We start from the raw sequence: 22,434 nt of genomic DNA on the forward strand, positions 1-22,434 counted from the left end.
TAGTAAGGCATGAAGGAAGATTTGCAAATGCCTTACGTCGACCCATACAATGACCAGAAAACTAGCTTTAATTGTTCTGTGCATCCTGCACACCTCATACAATTATAATGTTGGAACTGTATAATGCTTGTGAGAAATTATGTTTTCAGAACAAAATAACCAGCTGGATCAGGCCTGACAGGAATCATTCCTCCCAGCATGGTGGACACTGACATCCTGCATCCTCCTAGTTCCAGCCCTGGATGATTCTGTTGCTTTTATCCATCAGATTTGGACAGCTTCCTGAACAACATTGTAGAAAACTTCTGATCTAATTTGGACCACCATTTCAATCTCCTACTAAGCCTGGAATCTCTCAACATTTAGAAACTGAACCACAAATGCAATCACTAGATTGCTTAACCATTCTCTCCAATTTTGGGGGGGCCCAATTGAACCTGAAGAAACCTTAAGTGAACAATGCCTCATTCCCTCAAAGGTGGGGGTAGGGGTTGTATAGGTTGCTGTTTGCTCGCTTGATCTACAAGCTTATTCTCATCAGGAGGTGGCCATAAGTCATTATTGGCCTTATACAGAGAAAAAATCAGGAGAAACACAGGAATGTCTCTCTTTGCCTTTATCTTGCAAGGAGATGGGAGCTGAAAAGAAGGAAAGGGAGATTTAGGAACATAGAGCAAAAGCTAGGTGATTGAACCTGCTCTTTAACTCAAGGCCTTAATTGTTACTTATAATGAAGGTTATGTCTAAGTAAGTCATTACTATAGAATTTAGTATACTGATATAAAACATGAGCATGTCAAATATTTGGCAGTTTTTAACACAAGAATATATATCCTAAGTCTAACAGGTAGATATGACTCTATCAAAATATGTGGTAAACTAGTGGAATAAGGTCTTCAAAATCCTCAGAGACACACAGAATATGGCATTTAAAGTTGTTCTTACAATCCTAAATTTCTTTGACAACAAAACAACTCTTGACAACAGCCAGCCGACCTCAAGAAGATAATGAGCATCAAAAAACCTCCTTATAGAGATGGCTTTAAAGGTGGCAAACAAGCCACTGGGCAAAATGTCCTCATTCCTGCCACAAACAGAATCTGCCTAAAAATGGGCAACTTAGATGCAGGCAGAGTTGATGGCCGCACTCTGGCATGTCAGGGTAAGCAAGTCTTCAATAGTTCCTGCCCTGCGAACAAGTCTGGCAGAAATGTTAGGCCAGAAAACGGAAGCTGAGGCTCCAGCGTTATAAAGTGTATTGGGTGACTGGTCAGGCAGTAAACTGTCTTAAGTCAACTTGTATATTTTGGAAGCTGCTAACCCACACTGCTGGTTCACTCAGGAATTTAAGTTTTATTCCTTCTCAAGTCTCTGAGGAGCATTGAAGACAAGATAGTTATAGTTTTACAACCAAGCTTAGTTGGTTAGGGGACAAGATCATTTTAGATCAACATAAAGAAGTTAAGCTATTAGAGTTGAGATAGGATAGATATTGAATCTCATTTGGAAATTTAGACCGAACAAGACAGGAAAGACACTTACTTCAAATGGGACTAATGCAGATGGCCAATTCACTATGAATGTAACATGTATAGAACTCATTATTCTCATGATTGTCACATGGTTCTCCCTGCTGTATGTAGTTTGTCTTATACATGTGTAATAAAATAAAAGTATATAAAAAAGAATTCAGTAAGTATGCAATACATAAAAAGTGGTGAATACATATCCATACACACACACACACACACACACACACACACACACACACACACACACATTTTGGTGTCAGCATTCCTTTTGGGCTCTGGATTTCAAGAGATAAGATTTCAAAAAACAGTAATAATCAAAACCAAGTTTTAAAAGTTCTCATCTTGTCTAATGTAAACTAATGAGAGAAAATTCATTTTAATACCAAGCTGTTGATGCATTCTTAGCCTCTCAAATCCCTGTCAATATCAGATTAGACTCTGTGTCTTTCAAATCAAAGTCTTCTATTTTATATCAGAAATGCTCAATGATACCAATCTTCCACTACATACGCTATCTAATAAAAGTAACTAAGCACTTCTACAATGCATTACTTAAATTCTTTTGTAATTATATATATTTTAAATGAAGGCATATATTATTCCACTCAATATATTCCTGAGTGTCAAAATAATGCTCCACTCCTCCATTGCTGGTGGAAGTGAAAACTTGTTCAGTGACTTTGGAAATCAATCTGGCACTTTCTCAGAAAAATTGGGAATAGCTCTACCACTATACCATTCCTGGGTATATACCCAAAATATGCTCCATCATACCACAAGGACGCTCAACTATGTTTATAGCAGCCTTATTCATAATAATCAGAATCTGAAAACAACCGAGGTGTCCCTCAATCGAAGAATGGATGAAGAAAGTGTGGTACATTTATAGGATGGAATATTACTCAGCTATTAAAAATAAGGAAATTTTCAAATTTGCGTGGAAATGGATGGAACTAGAAATGATCATCCTGAGTGACACTGAGAGATGCAGAAGAGAAGGAATAGGATAGGAGACTACCATAGAGGTCCTCTGAAAGACTCTATCCAGCAGGGTATCAAAGCAGATGGTGAGACTCACTGCATAACTTTGGGGTGGAGTGTGGGGATTCTTGTGGAAGAGTTGGGGGATAGAAGACATTCAGAGAACAGGAACTCCACAAAGAGACTAATGGAACCAACCAATCTGGGCACGGTAGTGGTGGGGTGCTGCAGAAACTGATGCACCAACCAAGGACCATGCATGTTGAGGACCTAGACTCTCTTCTTAGATATAGTAGATAGTCAGCACAGTCTCCTTGTGGGTTCCATAATACAGGAATACGGGCTTCTGACATGGACTCAGATGCCCACTGGTTGAACACCTCCCCATGATGGGGCAGCCTTGCCAGGCCACAGAGGAAGAAGAAACAGGCAGTCCAGATGAGATTTTATACGCTGAGGTCAGATAATAGGGGAAGTGAATCTCTCTTTCTGAGGGCTTGGGGAGGTGTGGAAGGGGGATAAAGGAGGGAGGGAGGGGTGGGGGCTCATGTGGGAGGGAACTACAATTGGGATTCAAAGTGAGCAAATGAAATAAAAAGAAAAAGTATACATATTCATATACATGTAATAAATATAATAAAAGAAAAAGGGATTATCAACTTAAGACTGAAGTAGCAGGGGGAGAATTCAAGATGGCAGCACCTAACACACACTTTGTCTGATCAGCAGGATAGCAGTGACTGTTCAATAACCCAAAGGCCTATCTGACAAGGATCCAAGTTTTGTTATATCTAGCCTCTGGCCACAGGGCAAAACCACAAAGTGCCCAGTTCCCACAGAAATGGGAGCACAGCATCCAAAGGCTAGTGCCACAGGCTGGCCTGGTAAGCAGCTCTGTGCACTCCCTAATGCACAGAACTAGCTGGGGACAGCCAAACTACCAGCGTTTGTGGGTCCTAGTGCCGAGCAGACCCCACAGTCAGGATCAGAAGTGGATCTGATCTCAGGTCACCCAGAAAAGCCACAGAGAGAGAGCTTCTGGGTCCCCTAATAGCCGCAGTGGCTGAGTGTCCACCACACATCCCACCCCGCCCATGGTAGACAGCTATTTAACTCTTAGTGCACAGTTCTAGCCTGAATCTGCAAAATCACCAGTGTTGGTGGGTTCTAGCACTGAGCAGACCCCACAGTTGCCCAGAACAGCCACAGAGAGAGCTCCTGGGTTCCCTAACAGCCCCTGCACGCCTGTGGGATCCAAAACAACTGCCTGGTGGGCTGCTCTTGTACCTCCTAGTGCTCAGAACTAGCTTCAGTCTGCAAAACCACCAGTGTCGGTGCATTTTAGCACCAGCAGACCCCACAGTCAGAATCATGAGCAGAACTGATCTCAGGTGAACCAGAAAAACCACAGAAAGTTCCAAGGTCCAAGCAGGCACTGGGCATGCACTCCAATAGGAGACAGCACAATGGGAAGAGGTCAGCGAAGAACCAAAGCAACAGTCCCCAGGACCCTTTGATATGCCATAAACCGAACCCAGCAGTCCCACCACCACAACAAGCCCTGGAAATACTATCTCAGCTTATGCACTAGAGAAAGATTTCAAATCTAAGGTTATGAAATGATAGAAGCCTTAAAGAAGGAAAATAAACTGCTCAATCTAGAACTGGAATAGACAAAGAAAGAAATGAACAAATCACTTGAAGAAACTACAATAAAACAGGAGAAAGAAATGAATAAAAAGTTTTATGACCTAAAACAGGAGATCCAAACTATGAAGAAAATACAATCTGAGACAATTCAGGAAATGGAAACCTGAGAGAAGAGGACAGGATCTACAGACACAAGCATTACCAACAGAATTCAAGAGATGGAACAAAGACTATCAGAGATAGAAGATATGACTGAAGAAATGGATACAGCAGTCAAAGAAAATGCTAAATCTAAAAAGCTCCTGACACAGAATATGCAAGAAATCTGGGGCACTATGAAAAGACCAAACTTAAGAATTAAAGGGATAGAAGAAAAAGAAGACTCTCAAATGCAAGGTCCAGAAAATATTTTCAACAAAATCATGGAAGAAAACTTCCCTAACCTAAAGAAAAAAAATGTCCATAAATATACAAGAAGCCTACAGAACTCCAAATAGAATGCACCAGAAAAGAAAATCCCCCCCCCCCACATAATAGTCAAAACACTAAATGTACAGAACAAAGAAAGAATATTAAAAGCTGCAAGATAATTAGGCCAAGACACATATATAGGCAAACCTATCAGAATTACACCTGACTTCTCAACAGAAACTATGAAAGCCAAAAGGGCCTGGATGGAAGATGTGTAGACACTATGAAACCACAGATAGCAACCCAGACTACTATATCCAACAAAGCTCTCAATCACAATAGATGGAAAAAACAAGATATTCCATGACAAAACCAAGTTCAAACAGTACCTAACCACAAATACAGCTCTACAGAAGATACTAGAAGGAAAATTTCAACCCATGGAGGGTAATTTTACTCGAAATGAATAATACCACAACCATAAAAAAAAAAGAAAGGAAGCTCTCTCTCTCTCTTACACACACTCTACCACTATCAACATCAAAATAATAGGAACCATTAACCACTGGTCATTAATATCACTCAATATCAATGGCCTCAACTCCCCAGTGAAGAGACACAGGCTAATAGAATGAAAGCGAAGACAGGCTCCATCAATCAGCTGCATGTGAGAAACACACCTCAGCATTAAAGATAAACATTACCTTAGAGTAAAGGGCTGGAAAAAGGTATTCCAAGCAAACGGACCCAAGAAACAGGCTGGAGTAGCCATTCTAGTATCTAATAAAACAGACTTTCAACCTAAATTAATCAAAAGAGACAGGGAAGGACGCTTCATACTCATCAAAGGAAAATACACCAAGATGATGTCTCAATGTTGAACATCTATGCCCCAAATACAGGAGCACCCACATTCATAAAGGAAACAGTACTAAAGCTTAAATCACACATTGAACCCCAAACTTTAATAGTGGGAGACTTTAACACCCCATTCTCACCAATAGATAGATCATTGCAGCGGAAACTAAATGGAGAAACAATGAAACTAATAGATGTCATGAACCAAATGGACCTAACTGATATATAAAGAACTTTTCACTGAAATGTGAAAGAATTCACCCTTTTCTCAGAACCTCATGGAACTTCTCCAAAATCGACCATATATCTGGTCACAAAAGAAACCTCAACAGATACAAAAAGTTTGAAATAAGTCTTTGCTTCCTATCAGACCACCCCTGAAAGCTGGATCTCAATAACAACAGAAACAACAGAATGCCTACAAACTCATGTAAACTGAACATCTCCCTACTCAATGATATTTGGGTAAGTAATGAAAGAAAAAAGGAAATAAAAAACTTTCTAGAATTCAATGAACCCAAAGGTACAAAATACCCACATTTATGGGACACAATGAAAGCAGTGCTAAGAGGAAAATTCATAGCACTAAGGCCATTATTAAGAAATTGGAGAGCTCCCATATTACCAACTTAACAACAAACCTGAAAACTATAGAACAAGAAGAAGCAGACTCACCTAAGAGGAGAAAATGGCCAGAAAAAATGAAACTCAGGGCTGAAATCAATAAAATAGAAACAAAGAGAATGATTCAAAGAAAATCAACAAGATAGACAAACCTTGAGCCAAACTAACTAAAAGGCAAAGGGAGAGTAATCAAATCAACAAAATCAGAAATGAAAAGGGAGAAATAAAATACAGTGAAGAAATCAGAGGAATCATTAGGTTGTACTTCAAAAACCTATATGCCACAAAATTTGAAAACCTAAATGAAATGGACAATTTTCTTGATAGATAACAACTACCAAAATTGAACCAAGATCAGATAAACAAATTAAATAGTTCTATATCTCCTAAGGAAATTGAAGTCATCATCAAAAGTCTAACAACAACAACAACAACAACAACAACAACAACAACAACAGCCCAGGACCAGATGGATTCAGCACAGAATTATACAAAATCTTCAAAGATAAGCTAATACCAATTCTCTTTAAAGTTTACCAGAAAATAGAAACAGAAAGAACATTATCAAACTGATTCTATGAGGCCACAGTCACCTTGATACCTAAACCACAGAAAGACTCTACAAAGAGAATTTCAGGCCAATTTCTCTTATAGACATTGATGCAAAAATACTCAATAAAATACTTGCAAACTGAACCTAAGAACACATAAAATATTATTTACCATGACCAAGTAGGCTTCATACTAAGCATACAGGGGTGGTTCAATATAGGAAATCCATCAATGTAATCCATTATATAAGTAAACTGAAAGAAAAAACCATATGACCATTTCCTTAGATGCTCAAAAAGCATTTGAAAAATGCAGCACCTATTCATGTTTAAAGTCTTGGAGAGAGCAGGAATACAAGGCACATACTTCAATATAATAAAGGCAATATACAGCAAGCTTATAGCCAACATCAAACTCAATGGAGAGAAACTTAAATCAATTCTACTGAAATCAGGGACCAGACAAGGCTACCCACTCTCTCCATATCTCGTCAACATAGTACTTGAAATTCTAGGTAGAGCAATAAGACAACTAAAGGAGATCAAGGGGATACAAATAGGAAAGGAAGAAGTCAAACTATCACTAATTGCAGATGACATGATAGTATCCATAAGTGACCCTAAAAATTCCACCAAGGAACTTCTGCAGCTGATAAACACCTTCATTAAAGTGGTTGGTTACAAAGTTAACTCAAAAAACTCAGTATCCCTGCTCTATACAAATGACAAATAGGCCGAAAGAGAAATTAGGGATACTACACCTTTCACAAAAGCCACAGAAAGGTATAAAGTATCTTGGTTTAATGCTAACCAAACAAGTGAAAGACCTATATGAAAAAACTTTCAAATATTTAAGGAAAGAAATAGAAGTAGATATCAGAAGATGGAAAGACCTCCCATATTCATGGATTTAACTTAATAAAAATGTCCCCTCCCCTATGACTGTTCCTGAGGGGGATTACCTCCCCCTGTATATGCTCATAGGGTATCAAGTCTCTTCTTGGTAACCTGCTGTCCTTCCTCTGAATGCCACCAGGTCTCCCCCTCCAGGGAACATGGTCATGGGAGGGAGCGGAGAATGGGAGGATACAAAGGATGGGATAACCATTGAGATGTAACAAGAATAAATTAATAAAAAATTAATAAAGTAAATAAATAAATTTTACAACAACAACAACAACAACAACAACAACAGAAAATAAAGGTGGAGAGTGATTAAAGAAAGACAAAAAAAAAAGTCCATATTACCAAAGGCAATTTATAGATTCAATGTAATTCCCATCAAAATTCCAAGACAATTCTTTATAGACCTTGAAAGATCAAGTCTCAACTTCATATGGAAAAGCAAAAAACCCAGAGTAGCTAAAACAGTCCTGTACAATAAAAGATATTCTGGAGGAATCTCCATCCTGTATCTCAAGCTGTATATAGAGCAACAATAATAAAATCAGCATGGTATTGGCATGGAAATAGGCTGGTTGAGCAGTGGAATAGAATAGAAGGCCCAGAAATAAAACCACACATCTATGGGCATTTGATTTTTTTGACAAGAAAGCCAAATCTATACAATGAAAAAAAGAAGCATCTTCAACAAATGGTGTTGGTCTAATTGGATGGCTATATGTAGACAAATGCAAGTAGACCCATACTTATCACTGTTCAAAAAACTAAAGTTCAAATGGATTAAAGACCTTAACTTAAAGCTAGACACCCTAAATATATTATAAGAAAAGTTAGGGAAGAGCCTTGAATTTATTGGCAACAGGAGACAACTTTCTGAACAGAACACCAACAGCCCAAGCTCCAAGGTCAGCAATTAATAAATGGGACCTCATGAAACTGAAAAGCTTCTGTAAGGCAAAGGAAACAGTCAACAGAAGAAAACAACATTCTACAGATTGGGAAAAAAGTCCACCAACTCTACATCTGACAAGAGGCTAATATACAAAATGCATAAAGAACTCAAGAGATTAAACACCGCCAAGCCAAAAATCCCTTTTAAAAAATGGGATACAGAGCTAAGTAGAGAATTCTCAACAGAGGAATATCAAATGGTTGCGAAACACTTAAAGAAATGCTCAACATTTCTAGTCATCAGGAAAATGCGAATCAAAATGGCTCTAAGATTCCATCTTACACCTATCCCAATGGCTAAGATCAAAAAGTGAAGGCACCTGCTGGTGAGGATACGGAGAAAGTGGAACACTCCTCCATTGCTGGTGGGAGTGCAAACTTGTACAACCATTTTGGTGCTACCTCAGGGAATTGGGAATAAGTCATCCTCAAGACCCAGCCACACCACTCCTAGGCATCTAAAGAGGGTCCACCATGCAACAAGGACATTTGCACAACTATGTCCATAGCAGCCTTGCTCATAATAGCCAGAATATGGAAACAACCTAGATGTCCCTCCACTGAAGAATAGATAAAGAAACTGTGGTTCATTTACACAATGCAATACTATTCAGCTATGAAAAAACAAAGACATTTTGAAACTTGCAGGCAAATGGATGGAACTAGAGATAATCATCCTGAGTGAGGTAGCTCAGACTCAGAAAGACATACATGGCATATTCTCATAAGAAGATGTTGACCACTTAATTCAGGCTAACCACATTATAATTCAGAGACTGATGTACTAACGAAGGTCTATGTGGGATGTAGACCTACACCTTCTGCTCAGATGTAGTACATAGGCAGCACAGTCTCCTTGCAGGTCTCGCAATATGGGGAGTAGGGACTACTTCTGACATGGACTCAGGCCTCTTAATGTTTTTCACTACCCCCCGCCCCCTAGCAGGGTGGCCTTGCCAGGCCACAGAGGAAGAGGTTACAGGCAGTACAGAGGACACTGAATAAGATGAAGTCAGACATTAGGGGAGGAGAGCTCACCCTTTCTAAGTGCTAGGAGAGGGAGGAAAAGGGGATGAGGGTGGGGATGGGATCTGGAAATGATGAGGGAGGAGGCTGCAATAGGGATGTAAAGAATTCAAACTGCAGAACAAGCAGGTAACTTATATTGCTAATCCCACTACATGGGAACAGCTCTGAGACTGGCTGAGATACAAAGGTCTATGCATAGACAAGGCTTCATGTTGGTTATAGATTCTCTATGACTTATAATTAGAGGCCATTCTTAGTATGGCATGAAGGAAGATTTGTACATGTTTTACTTCTGCTCCTGCAATGAGCAGAGAACCAACTTTAATTGCTCTGTGCATCCTGCACACCTCATAATGTTAGAACTGTATAATGCTTATGAGAAATTATGCTCAGAACAAAGGAACTGGACATTGACACTGGATCAGGCCTGACATGATTCATTCCTCTCAGCATGCTGGATGCTGACATCCTGCATCCTCCATGTTCCAGCCCCAGGCATGTCAGTTGCTGTTACCCATCAGAACAGGACAGCTTCCAGGGCAGCATTGTAGAAAGCTTCTGATCCCAATTGGTTCAGCATTTCAGACTGTCCCACAGAGGACTCCTATTAAGCTTGGAATTTTGCAACATTTGGAAAATGGACTGCAAACGCTATGCCTTGCTTACTTAACCACGTTCCTCAATTTTTTTTGGGGGGGGGGACGGAAGGCTTCAAAGGTATTATTTGCCCTAAATCAGTCTGAAAAAATCTTAAGAGAACAATGTCCAGTTTCCTCTAAGAGGGATTGGGTATGTTTCTGTTTACTCTTTTGGTCTACAGATGTCTATTTTCATTGGGAGTTGGTTAAAAGTTATTATTGGTCTCACACAATGAGGAACTAGGTTGGACTCAGGAACATCTCTCTTTTCCTTTACCATTCTTTCTTAGATAAGGAGATAGGAGCTAAAAAGAAAGAAAGGGGGTATAGAAATATAGAGGGAGGACAGAACAAAAGGTAGATTATTGAATCTACTCCTCAACTCAAGGCCTTAATTGTTACTCACAAATAAGGTTATTTTTAATTCTACTGTATTGAATTTTGTATATTGATGCAAATCATGGTCATGTCAAATACTAGTCTAATTTTATCACAAGAATATATATTCTAGGTCTAATAGATAGATATGATTCTATAGATATATGAGATAAAATAGTTAAATAAGGTCTTCATAAGCCTCTGAGACCTACAGAATATGATATTTAAAGATGTTTTTATTATTCTAAAGAATCTTTTGTATCAAGACAAGTTAGCTCCTGGGAACACCTAGCCTCCCTCAAAGAAGATGATGAGCATCAAAGAACCTCCTTATGGAATTGGCTTCAAATGTAGCAAACCAGCCATGGGGCAAAATGTCCTCATTTCTGCCACAGACAGAATTCTGCTTAAATATAGGCAAGTTTAAAGACAGGCAGAGTCAACGGCTGAACTCTGCCAAGACAGGGTAAGCAAGTCCTCAATAGTTTCTGCCTTGCAAATATGTCTGTCAGAGAGATATTGGCCTAGAAGGCTAAAGATAATACTCCAACATTATAGAGAGTGTGGTGTGACTGTTCATGAAGTAAACTGTCTCAGTCATTTTTTATTTTGGAAGCTGCTAACCTGCACTTACAGTTCACTCAGCTATTTAAGTTTCATTCCTTCTCAAGTTTCTGATGGGGTTGAAGACCAGATAGTTTAGTCTTACAATTAAGGTTAGTTGGTTAGGGGTTAAGATGGTTTTTTAGATCAAAACAGATGTTTTAATTTAATAAATATGAGATATGATAGATACTGATCTTCATTCAGAAATTTAGACCCAACAAGATTGTAAAGATGTTTACTTCACGTTTGACAAATACAAATAGCCAAATCATTATGAATATAATATTTATACAATTTCTGATTGTCTCATAGTTCTTCCTGCTGTGTATAGTTTATTTTATCCACGTTTAATAATATAAATGTATACATTAAAAAAGAAACATAATAAAAAACTGAAAAAAAAAAAGGAATGAAGTAGCATGAGTGATGGTAACTGGGAGGGGCTGGAAGGAGGAAAGAAAGAGGGAAGTGACATAATTCTGTTTCCATTAAGACACTAAAAATAAAAATGTTTTCATTGTTTTCTCTTAAGTGTTGCATATTGGTCAACATAAGAGACAAACAATGTACTAATTCTTTACTGAACAGAAATTATTTATCTTTCTTTGATATCAGGTTTCACAATGGCAGTGACTGACAGAGCAAGTTGACATATTCATGGTGAAGTATAATTTGTTTAGATTCTATGTATCCACTTAAACTTATCTTTTTAGTAAGTTTGGAATCAGGAGAAAGGTGGGGATTTTTAGCATATGTTTATAAGCATAATACAAAAGGCATCACAAGGTGAGGGCTCCAGGGAACATGTTGTTTACACCAACCCCTAAGACTTCATTTTAAATAAATTCCTCTTAGGAAAGTCCTCTGTTCAGTTCCTGGGAGAATTTAGGTGTGTGTGTCTTTGAGACAAGTGGTAGGACAAGTCTCAGGATGGTAAATGCTCTTAAGTGCCTAGGAATAAAAATGTAGTGAGAAATGCCATGAGGATTCTGGCTTCACACCCACTTAGTTCACTGTTCCTTTACCTGTGACCCAGCTACTCTGAACACTCTTCCGGTTAGTCTGCCAGGTGAGCCCAGAGTTTTGTTGAGGTGTGTTCACCTCATCAAGATATTCTGCTAGTCTTCAAGGAATTAACTTCTCCTCTCCAGCATAATTTTCATTTTTTCTTCCTTTTTTCTCTCCTCTCCTCCCCTCCCCTCCCCTCCCCTCTCCTCCCTCTCTTCATATAACATCACAGAAATCATTTTCTAGGTAACCACAGGAACCATATCTTACAAAAAAATTTGCCATAATTTTTAGGTTAATAGCCTCTCATACTGATTTTATATGTGACAATTGTACCTTATTTGTTATTCTTCAGACCTTTTCTAGTATAGTCCTGTAGCTTCCAATCTCTGGTATGTAGGAGACAACAGGCAAACATGGATTTTTGGTTTTAAACTTCATTTGTCTAGAAAACAGCTTGTCCTAAAGGCTCAGAGACAATACCCGTTTGAAAGGCATTGTTCCTGTCAGATCCAGTGTCATACTTTTCCATCTTTGTTGCAATGTGCACATTGTATGCTGTTCTTACAGGGTGCCTCATTTCTTCCTGCTTGCCATTCTTGGGTGCATTCCATTGTCCAGTAAGTGTTGTGCATTTTTATGCTTCATTCATATATAAAATGGAGTATAAAATGGAAAAACAGTGGCTTGAAATTAAACATACATAAATATATGAGTATTAGCATAAAACCACCAGGCGTTGAGAAATAGAAAAGAAAATAACTCAGCTTAATGGAGTTAGTCAAAACTTGGCTGAAGATTGGGGTTGGTTCAGTAGAAAAAAGTGCTGCTAGATGACTAAGGATTTATCTAGTTATTAAAGCAAGAAGTAAGATTTAGTCGGGGAAACCATAGGGACAAAGCTCAGGTCAATGCACGAGTCTGGCAAGGATACTGGATGAGAGAAGATGGGAGAAATGAACTTATGGACTTTCACAGCCAGTGAGAGATGCTGTGTGGATAAAGTATGTATTTGATTAAAACCCACAAGAAGAGTTTAATGAATTGGTTTAAATGGGAGAATTTCAAGTGATAAGATTGGGATTTTAAAAGATTGTTCTATTATATGTAAATGCATTGGGTTGGGCAACATGGGAGGTAGAAACATTATAAAGGTTAAATAATCAGAATCTACAGCATTGGAAACCCAGCTAAGGATACACTAGGAATATATAGAAAAATGCAAGTAACATGTCACATAGGATGAGTACAGTAGCTTCCCTCTGGTTGTCTTTATCTGAAGCTGATTGATAAAATGCAGTTTTCATGTATAATAAGGAATTTCTGCTTATTAGTATTCTAGAGAACTAAAAATTATAATGAGTCACATTCCTCTTTCTTTCTTTCTTTCTTTCTTTCTTTCTTTCTTTCTTTCTTTCTTTCTATTAATTTATTCTTGTTACATCTCAATGGTTATCCCATTCCTTGTATCTTCCCATTCTTCCCTCCCTCCCATTTTCCCCTTATTCCCCTCCTCTATGACTGTTACTGAGGGGGATTAACTCCCCCCCCCCCGTATATGCTCATAGGGTATCAAGTCTCTTCTTGGTAACCTGCTGTCCTTCCTCTGAGTGCCACCAGGTCTCCCCCTCCAGGGGACATGGCCAAATGTCTTTTCCTTAGCAGATGGAGAAACGATACTAATATCTTTATTTCTTAATATTTGAACTAGACTAAAATACCTTATTCAAGAGGATTATTAATTAAGATATCTCAGAATCAAACCGAGTTATATCTCTCCAGAACTTAGATTTTTTAATACAAAATATTGAATCACTTTTTATTAATCAACTAATGTAATTTTCACAATGACTGTAGAAGGGAGTATTTTTAAATTTTATTTTATTACTTTATTCTTATTACATCTCAATTGTTATCCCATCCCTTGTATCCTCCCATTCCTCCCTCCCTCCCATTTTCCCCTTACTCCCTTCCCCTATGACTGTGACTGAGGGGGACTTTCTCCCCCTTTATATGCTCATAGGGTATCAAGTCTCTTCTTGGTAGCCTGCTATCCTTCCTCTGAGTGCCACCAGGTCTCCCCCTCCAGGGGACATGGTCAAATTTGAGGCACCAGAGTATGTGTGAAAGTCATATCCCACTCTGGACTCTAGAAGAGAGAAGCATGGGAGAAGAGCAAAGTAGAAGGATCCAGAGGGTCCTAGAAACCTACAAGAAGAACATTATGATAGGCAGATTTGGGCCCAGGGGTCCCACTCAAACTATAGCACCAGCCAAGGACAATACAGGCTGTAAACTTCAAACCCTTACCCCAATCTAGCCAATGGACAGGACGTTCTCCACAGAACTTAGATTTTTGACATCATCTTTTTTTCCTATTAGGTATATATGTATTTTCTACTAGGTATGGACAATTCTCAGTCTTATTAAACTGATTTCCAATGAAGCTCAATATAAAGTTTCATTTGTGAACCAGAATTCCGATGGCAAAAAAAAAAATTGTTGCAGTTGTTCGTAGAGATTTCCAAATCGCTTGTAGAGATTTAACAATCACCAATCGTTAAATGACAACTGAAGTCAGAGGAGGCGGAAGAGACCATGCAGGGGTGTGTAGGCTCGGAAAGTGGCCAAAGCAGGAAAATGGGCAGAAAGAAAAGGAAGATAAATAAGGAGTTAAAGAAAAGGAAATGTCATTTGGAGGAAAAAAACATATCTGAGAGAAGTTGAATACAGTGCCACAGCTTATATGTGACTGAGATAAAACAAGAAAGACAAATGCAAAAGGCAGCATATTCAGCCACTGAAATATCACTTGGGGCTTGTTGACATGGACAGCATATTCCTTAGAAAGCTTATGTGAAGGATAAGCCAAATGCTTGTTTGCTTTTCCATCTCTGCTGTTATTTCTTTATTAGGATAATTGACAAGCATAGAAGAGGAAATAAAAGTAACAGGTGGCTTAGTTTCTTAGGGAGGAGTGAGTTTGCACCCTACGCACCCTTTGAGCTTTAGTTCCTTTTTGTCTTGCAGGGATCCTATTCTATTGCCTTTTTAAAACTAAGTGCAAGAAGTCATGTTCTGCCATGAGCTATAAACTTAATTCCTTCTCTGTCTACACAGCTCTTATCCCACGGGGCCCCTTTGTTGGTTTCATGTACGTGCAGCAGGTTCTGTTTCTGGTGATCTGAAGCCTTACTCCAGCTTCTTCCCTTTTTCCCTCCAAGGTTTTGTAGAACAGAGAAGACTCATATCTCACACACACACACACACACACACACACACACGGAACAGTTTCCCGGAATGCGTTTTATCTCTACTTCAGGTAACAGTATTTGAGGTGTATTTTATTTATAAGAGGCTTAGACTTTCCATTGTTTTCCTTTGAGTAAGAAGTATGGTGAAAGAACAATATATGCAGTAAACCCAGATGCCCTGTTCAGATCTAGGCAGTGGACAGCTCATTCTCCACGCTTGTGTGGAGAGGGGGCACTGCCTCTGACACGAACTCTGATGCCCCAGATTTGATCAATTCTTCTTCGTGGGAAGGCCCAGTGGCACACAGAGCGAGGGTAAGCTGGCTATCTGGATGAGACCTGATATGCTGTGGCCATATGGTGGGGGAGGAGGTCCCCTTCAGTCAGAGGTCTAGGGGAGAGAAATAGGGTGAAAGAGGGAGGGAGGGAGGGAGGGAGGGAGGGAATGAGAAGATATAAGGGAGGAGATAACAATTAGATGTAATCTGAATAAATTATAATAAATAAAAGTTTAAAAAGTATGATGAGATTCAGATTTACATAGTCATCTTTTAGCTGAATTTCATCAGACTTGTGTTCATGGATAGATATTTTAAAATCAAAATTGTAAATTCTTAACAATTATCTATTTAGTTGTTGCTTTCACTGTGTCTACGTTTTTCTTTCCCTCTGTGACTTATTAAATTTTTAATATCTTTATATCCTTATTTTGTCTTTCCAACTTTCTCTTTTCATATCTTCTTGTTAAATATTATTCTCTTTCCTGTGTCTAATATACTCTTAAACATTCTCTTATGTCCATTTTAATAATTTGGTTTTTAAGATCTGAAAAAACCACACTGTTTCCTTTTTTAGAGCTTTTTAGTTTTCTAACTAAATGCTCTATCCTGTTGCTTAATATCATGGATATATATGGTTTATAATATTTAAACATGGTGCCTAATAACTTCAATATCATGTTTCTTATATTATTTTCTGTTATTTTTGTTCTGTGTCTCTTAGTTGCTATTCATATTGTATGTTATGCTTTGTACTTTTATGTTTTGTTGAATACAAGTCATTGTGTGCATGGATACTGTAGAGCTAGCTTAGGGTCCCCAATGTTACCCTCCTGGGAAAAGAATTTATTTAGATTCTTTCAGGGGGTTAAGTAAAGAGTAGATTATTTTATATAAAACAGAGTATGTTGATTTTGACCAGACAGTTAGTATATTTACACCTTATTCCTTACTCCAAAGTCATCAGAGATCACAAATAAGGCTTTAAATATTATATTATTGTCCCTTACATTTGGTGAAGTTTACACTGTAGTTCTTGTGCCTCCTACTAGTGTAAGACACTGAAGGCTCCCTTAACGTTTTACTCCGTGCATGCCCACAGTCAATAAATACCTTATGTGGAAAATCAGTACCTCTGGGTTCATCATACTGTGGAGCTTCTCTTTCCAAGATTTTGTCCCTAAGGCCTTTCTGGTCCCAGAATTGTTTGCACTAGATTAGTAGGTTGGCAACAGTTCACCGAAAAATTGTTAGAACTGGACTGTGTTCTCCATGTTTGTATTTTTATACCAGTGTCATCATATGGCTCATCCTTTAGTGTATAACTTTAGCTTTACTACTTCATAAAACTTCATTTAGTGGTCATGAATTCTTCACTTAATATGAACCTATGTATATATTACTTCTAATTATATTTCTTACTTTGTATCTTTAATTAAAAGCAAAATATGACATAGTGTGTATTTTCAATTCAAATTTGGCGTATATTGTAAACAAACTTAAAAAAATAATTAAAAAGCAAACATAAATACAATAATAAAATTAAAATATTTGTCAATTATCGTTCTAATAGCCAGCCACCTTATGTTGCTCACAATATTTGTCTTTCACTTGTAAATACACATTTATGCAAGTGAAAGATCCTCAGAGAGTCTGATCCCCTACAGAAACTTTATTTTAGTGCTATGAAATGGCATAGCGAAATCACTTTGTTATTGTTGTTTGCCACAAGCAAGGAAGCATGTAGTTCTTGGTGAAGCTGAAGTTGAAGACCATGAAGCATGATGTACAGGAGTGCATTTAGTGTTTGGATAGATACTTGCTGAAGTTATGCCTACTGTGGCCTTTAAGTAATGTACATCTCTAAATTCCCATGCTAAATTTTATATCTTACTATTAATTTTCTATGTGAACATAAAGCATAAGGAGCTTTGTTATTTTGTGCTTATGTGATTATATTTTGTTCTTATTCATCCTCTCCTCATCCTTTCTTATTCTCCTGGGTCACCTCTTATGTAGGTCCTTTTCCTCTCCTCCAAATAGGTCCTCTATGTTTTCCTGTCACATGTATTATATTACACTTTCCTGTTTACCCTGGTCTCTTAGTTGCTCTCTTATGCTATTCTCACTGTTGTCTTCTTCTCTTTTTCATCTTTCAAAACCATTTTTTCAATCCAGAAAGTTTTAGAAACATGTTGGATGGTTATTAATATTTAATATTGATTTATTATTTTAGTAACTCAGTGGTTACTCCTTAACCAGCTATACATTCAAATAATCCACAGTGGGACTAGAATCTATTTAATTCTAGAGCACTATTGTGCTCTAGACAATAGTGAGCAATAATTGCTCCATCCTAAACTCTGCTTGAGTATAGTTTCTCCCATTTAAAGTTCTGACATTATACTTGCTTTTTACTCATATCCTAGGTCTGGTCTATTTCTCCTGGTGCTTTCCAGTTCTCTACACTTGCATCCTTCCTGTTCTTTTAGCTCTTTCTTTTCCCGTCACTGGACCAGGATGTCCCACCCTATTCTCTGTATTGCTCAGCATTGGCTAGTTGGCTTTTATTGGCAACACAGAGAACAAATGGTGACGTGTTTACACAAACTTGAGACAGGGGATACTTAGAATAAACATCACAATGCAATGTCCAGAATGAATCCAGATAGTGGGGTGGAGAAATCAGCATTTGATGAACCAGGGTAAACTATACACAGCCCACAAGAATATTATGCTAACAGAAACAACATAATATAACATGTCAAACAAACTAGTTAGCTCATTTAGACAATCTATTTATAGCTGTTGTGAAAGTACTCTATTCTGAAGCAATATAATTTTCATTGCCAAATGGCATTGTTCTTAAATATACTCCTCAGGGCTAGAGAGATGGTTCTGTGGTTAATTGAACCAAAGATACTTTTCTTATATAGTTACATGATAATTTGCTCATCTACCCTTATTTAGATACAAGGATTAGACACAAAAATTTATATAGTACTTGATGTTCATGCATCAAATAGAAAAGCAAGGGGGGAAATATGCTTAAAATTTCTGTGTAGACTAGATGTGGTGAAAAACATGTGTAATTTCAGCACTTAGGAGGCCAGAGTAGGAGAGTCTTGAGTTCATGGTCAGCCTGAGTTACACAGTGAGTTCCCCTTTCAAAAAGACTGAAACAAACAAAACCAAATGTGCTTTTCTGTATACGGATACACTGGTGTGCATTTTCACAGGAACTGGCACCTAGTGGGAAACAGATGGAAGCTAAGAATCAGGAGGGTGCGTTTGCTAACTATATACTTGTTTATAAAGGAGTAAAAACATTGTTTTTCCTTCTGGTGGCAGGTAAACAGGAGTAAAAGTCGATGGGAGGAGGAAACCAAAGTTACGTAGTTGAATTTATTCTGCTGGGACTCTCAGAGAATCCTAAGCTTCAAACCTTGTTATTCTGTGTTTTCCTGCTCATCTATCTTCTCTCAGTATTTGGAAACCTGCTGATCATAGTCCTCATCCAAACTGATTCTAGACTTCATACACCCATGTATTTTTTCCTCAAAAACTTATCGTTTGCTGACCTCTGCTTCTCTACAAGCATTGTACCCCAGATGTTGGTCCACTTCCTTTCAAAAAGGAAAACCATTTCCTTTATTGGATGCGCAATACAGATAGTGGTCTTTCTCTTAGCAGGGTGTACGGAGTGTGCTCTGTTGGCAGTTATGTCCTATGACCGGTATGTGGCTGTCTGTAAACCCTTGCACTATTCCACCATCATGACCCAGAGGGTTTGTATCCAGTTGGCTGTAGTTTCCTGGATAAGTGGGGCATTCGCATGTTCAGTGGACAGTGCATTTACACTGTGTATCCCTTATCAGGGACAGAATGTAATTAATCACTACTTCTGTGAACCACCTGCCCTCCTAAAGCTGGCTTCAGCTGACACCTACAATGCTGAAATGGCTCTGTTTCTAGTTGGAGTGATTATCCTATTAGCTCCTGTCTCCCTCATCCTTGTCTCATACTGGAACATCATCTCCACTGTGATCCGGATGCAGTCTAGGGAGGGAAGGCTCAAGGTCTTTTCAACCTGTGGGTCCCATCTCACTGTTGTGGTCCTCTACTATGGTTCTGGAATATTTGCATACATGAGACCCAACTCCAAGACAATGAGTGAGAAGGATAAGGTCGTCTCTGTGTTCTACTCAGTAATGACTTCCATGTTGAATCCAATCATTTATAGCCTTAGGAACAAAGATGTGAAAGGGGCTCTCAGAAAGCTCGTGGGAAGACTGTGAACAGTCAAGGTGGTCATGCAGAAATTTAAAAGGCATTTGGAACCTTTTAGCTGACAAAATAGTTCTACATCATTATTCATTCTTTCCTTTGCTTGCTTCATTTCTCACTCTTCACAAAATGTGTAAACCACATTTCTTTCCTTTACCTCCCTTGAAAGCCTTGTGAATTCATTAACAAGTTCTCACAAATATAAGAATAACAACTTTAGAAATTCAATAGAAAAAGAATATATTAAGATATGGTAGAAGAAAAATACTGTAAGGATCAAAAGTATAGGCCATGGCTTATTGAAGACCAGGAACATTTTATGAAATTTACTGTCCTGAGAAAAGACTTGATTACAGGTATTTACAATTTCAACTAGCCCATCAAATAGCCCATCAATGGGCTAAAACAACCTAAAGAAGCCTGAGACAAGAGTGAAGTCACAAGATGCTCAGCAAGAACACACAGGAAAGAAAAGAATATATGACCAGAAACAAAGCTTAAGAAAATCATGAGTAGTGTGGTCACAAGATTGACTAGCTGTCCCATATTCTGCAGATGATCCTGTGTATAACATTGACCAGTCTTCCCTATATGCAGGCTTAACCTATAGAAATGATCTGGCTGTAACATTTCCTTAGGATCTTCATTTTGGAAACAATCTTGACAATTTGTATAACCACAAACTACAATTTTTCAAATAGCTTGCATTCCAAACTTTCTGTTAGAGCTGTCAGATCTGTAATAGTCCATATCTAAGCATAATATTCATCTTATCCATTAATTTTCAACTTGAATGGATTCTGCTTGATCATTCTATATAAGCCTAAACTACTTATATCTGTAATTTTCTTAGTTAATGCATACTTACAGAGAACATTCTATTATAGTGTCTGAGAAGTCTATAGTTTTGTTATTAGTATTATAATTATTTATGCTGTAAATTTAAATACTTATTTACTTATTTTTAAAAAGATTAAACAGAACTCAGAGAGTAGGCATCTGGAATGAATAAAGTACCAAAAATTATAATTACAAATATACAAAGAATAAGGCTAAAAATAATTGTTAGGAACAGTAACAGAACAAGTACTCATTAATTTTGCTGGGTGGTGCCTGTGAGAGTCTGATGACGACAGCACCATGAAGAATTTTATTGAGGAAAGAAATCTGATTACATGGAACAAGATAAATGGCATCTCAGACAAAAACAGACTGCATATATGACATAAATAAGGCATGAAAATTCCAAACAACACAGTGTGAAAGGAGAGAATGCTCTGCTTGGAGAGGGATGAGGTCTTAAACTTGGGTCTTAGAATGAAATCTAGTACTAGATATATGGCAGTAAAACCAGTGTGTGGCAGATCCCACATCTCCTACTCTATGGTAGGATCTCTGGACGTGTTTCCTAGGTGGTTGGGAAATTTCTTACCACCTCTTCCCCAGAATGTGCAGAATGGTCAAAGCAACATTTCTAGCATCACTAGTGGCTGTGTAGTGGTCCAGAGCCGTGAGTACACCACAGGAGGTACTGTATGCCTTGGTGCTGTCTTTAGATTTGGAAGTCTACGTGCTCCAAATGTGACCAAAGAATCATTTTGTGTTGGTGACCATGAGACTGCACACTCCATACCTTCCCTAACCACAGGTAATACAACACAGAGAAAATAATTGTTCAGTTGTGTGTGTATGTGGGGAAAGAGGATGACATGCGCAAAGTTGTCACGTAGGAGCTTGAGATTAGCTCACCCACAATGGGACCCAGCAGCAGAAAGAACCCAACATTTCCATTGACCAGCACTGTAGACAGGGCTTTGACCTTGACCTAGGGGCTTATAGGAGAGGGCAACCAGTTTAGACACTCCTCCCGGTCCATTCATTCCAACTCTGGATTGGTGCGAATTTGAGCTTAGGGCACTGTCTAGTGTGAAACAATGGTAAAGCATCAACTACTGACTCAGCAAAACTGTATTAAGCTACCACCTATTAAAAACAAGGAATTTCCAAAATTTTGGACAAATGGATTGAACTAGAAATTGTCATAATGAGTGAGTTCACACAGAAGCAAAAAGAGCTAAATGGTATATACTCACTTATATCGAGACACTAGTCCAAAGTGTACGTCCCCATGAAAAACTGTACCTACCAGAATAGTGGGTAAGAGGGGAGGACATCCTATTGAAACTTTAGGTGGGAGAAGCCTGGGAGAAAGAGGAAATGGAAGGATCCAGTGGGTCCTGGAAAACTACAGGCGAGTCTGGGCCCTGGGGTCCTCTGCAAACTCTGGCAACAGCCAAGGAAAAAATAGGCAGTAAAAACCTTGAACCCCTACCCGGACTAGCCGATGGACATTCTCCACTGTTGAGTGGAGAAGGAGATCTAACTTTCACACAAACTCTGGTGCCCCATATTTGAACATGTCCCTTGGACGGAGATGCCTGGTGGCACTCAGAGGAAAGATAATAGGTCACCAAGGAGAGACTTGATACCGTATG

The 22,434-nt window shown here is 38.4% G+C and overlaps 2 protein-coding genes across 2 annotated transcripts in view; both read left to right on the forward strand.

Annotated features, from left to right (window-relative positions):
* LOC311592854 (olfactory receptor 2D3-like) overlaps positions 1 to 20,532 on the forward strand; it is a 27,605-nt gene extending 7,073 nt beyond the window's left edge. The window contains exon 2 of the mRNA XM_084773702.1: positions 19,004 to 20,532. Coding sequence (XP_084629828.1) covers positions 19,024 to 19,950 — 927 coding nt within the window. The 5' untranslated portion in view covers positions 19,004 to 19,023 and the 3' untranslated portion in view covers positions 19,951 to 20,532. The remainder of the gene's footprint in view (positions 1 to 19,003) is intronic.
* Positions 1 to 22,434, forward strand: part of LOC311592831 (olfactory receptor 2AG1-like) — a 68,674-nt gene that overhangs the window by 7,059 nt on the left and 39,181 nt on the right. The gene's annotated exons all lie outside the window — the stretch shown is intronic.

This window comes from Acomys minous (genome assembly GCF_964271855.1).
Source record: "Acomys minous genome assembly, chromosome: 2".
Classification (NCBI taxonomy): domain Eukaryota; kingdom Metazoa; phylum Chordata; class Mammalia; order Rodentia; family Muridae; genus Acomys; species Acomys minous.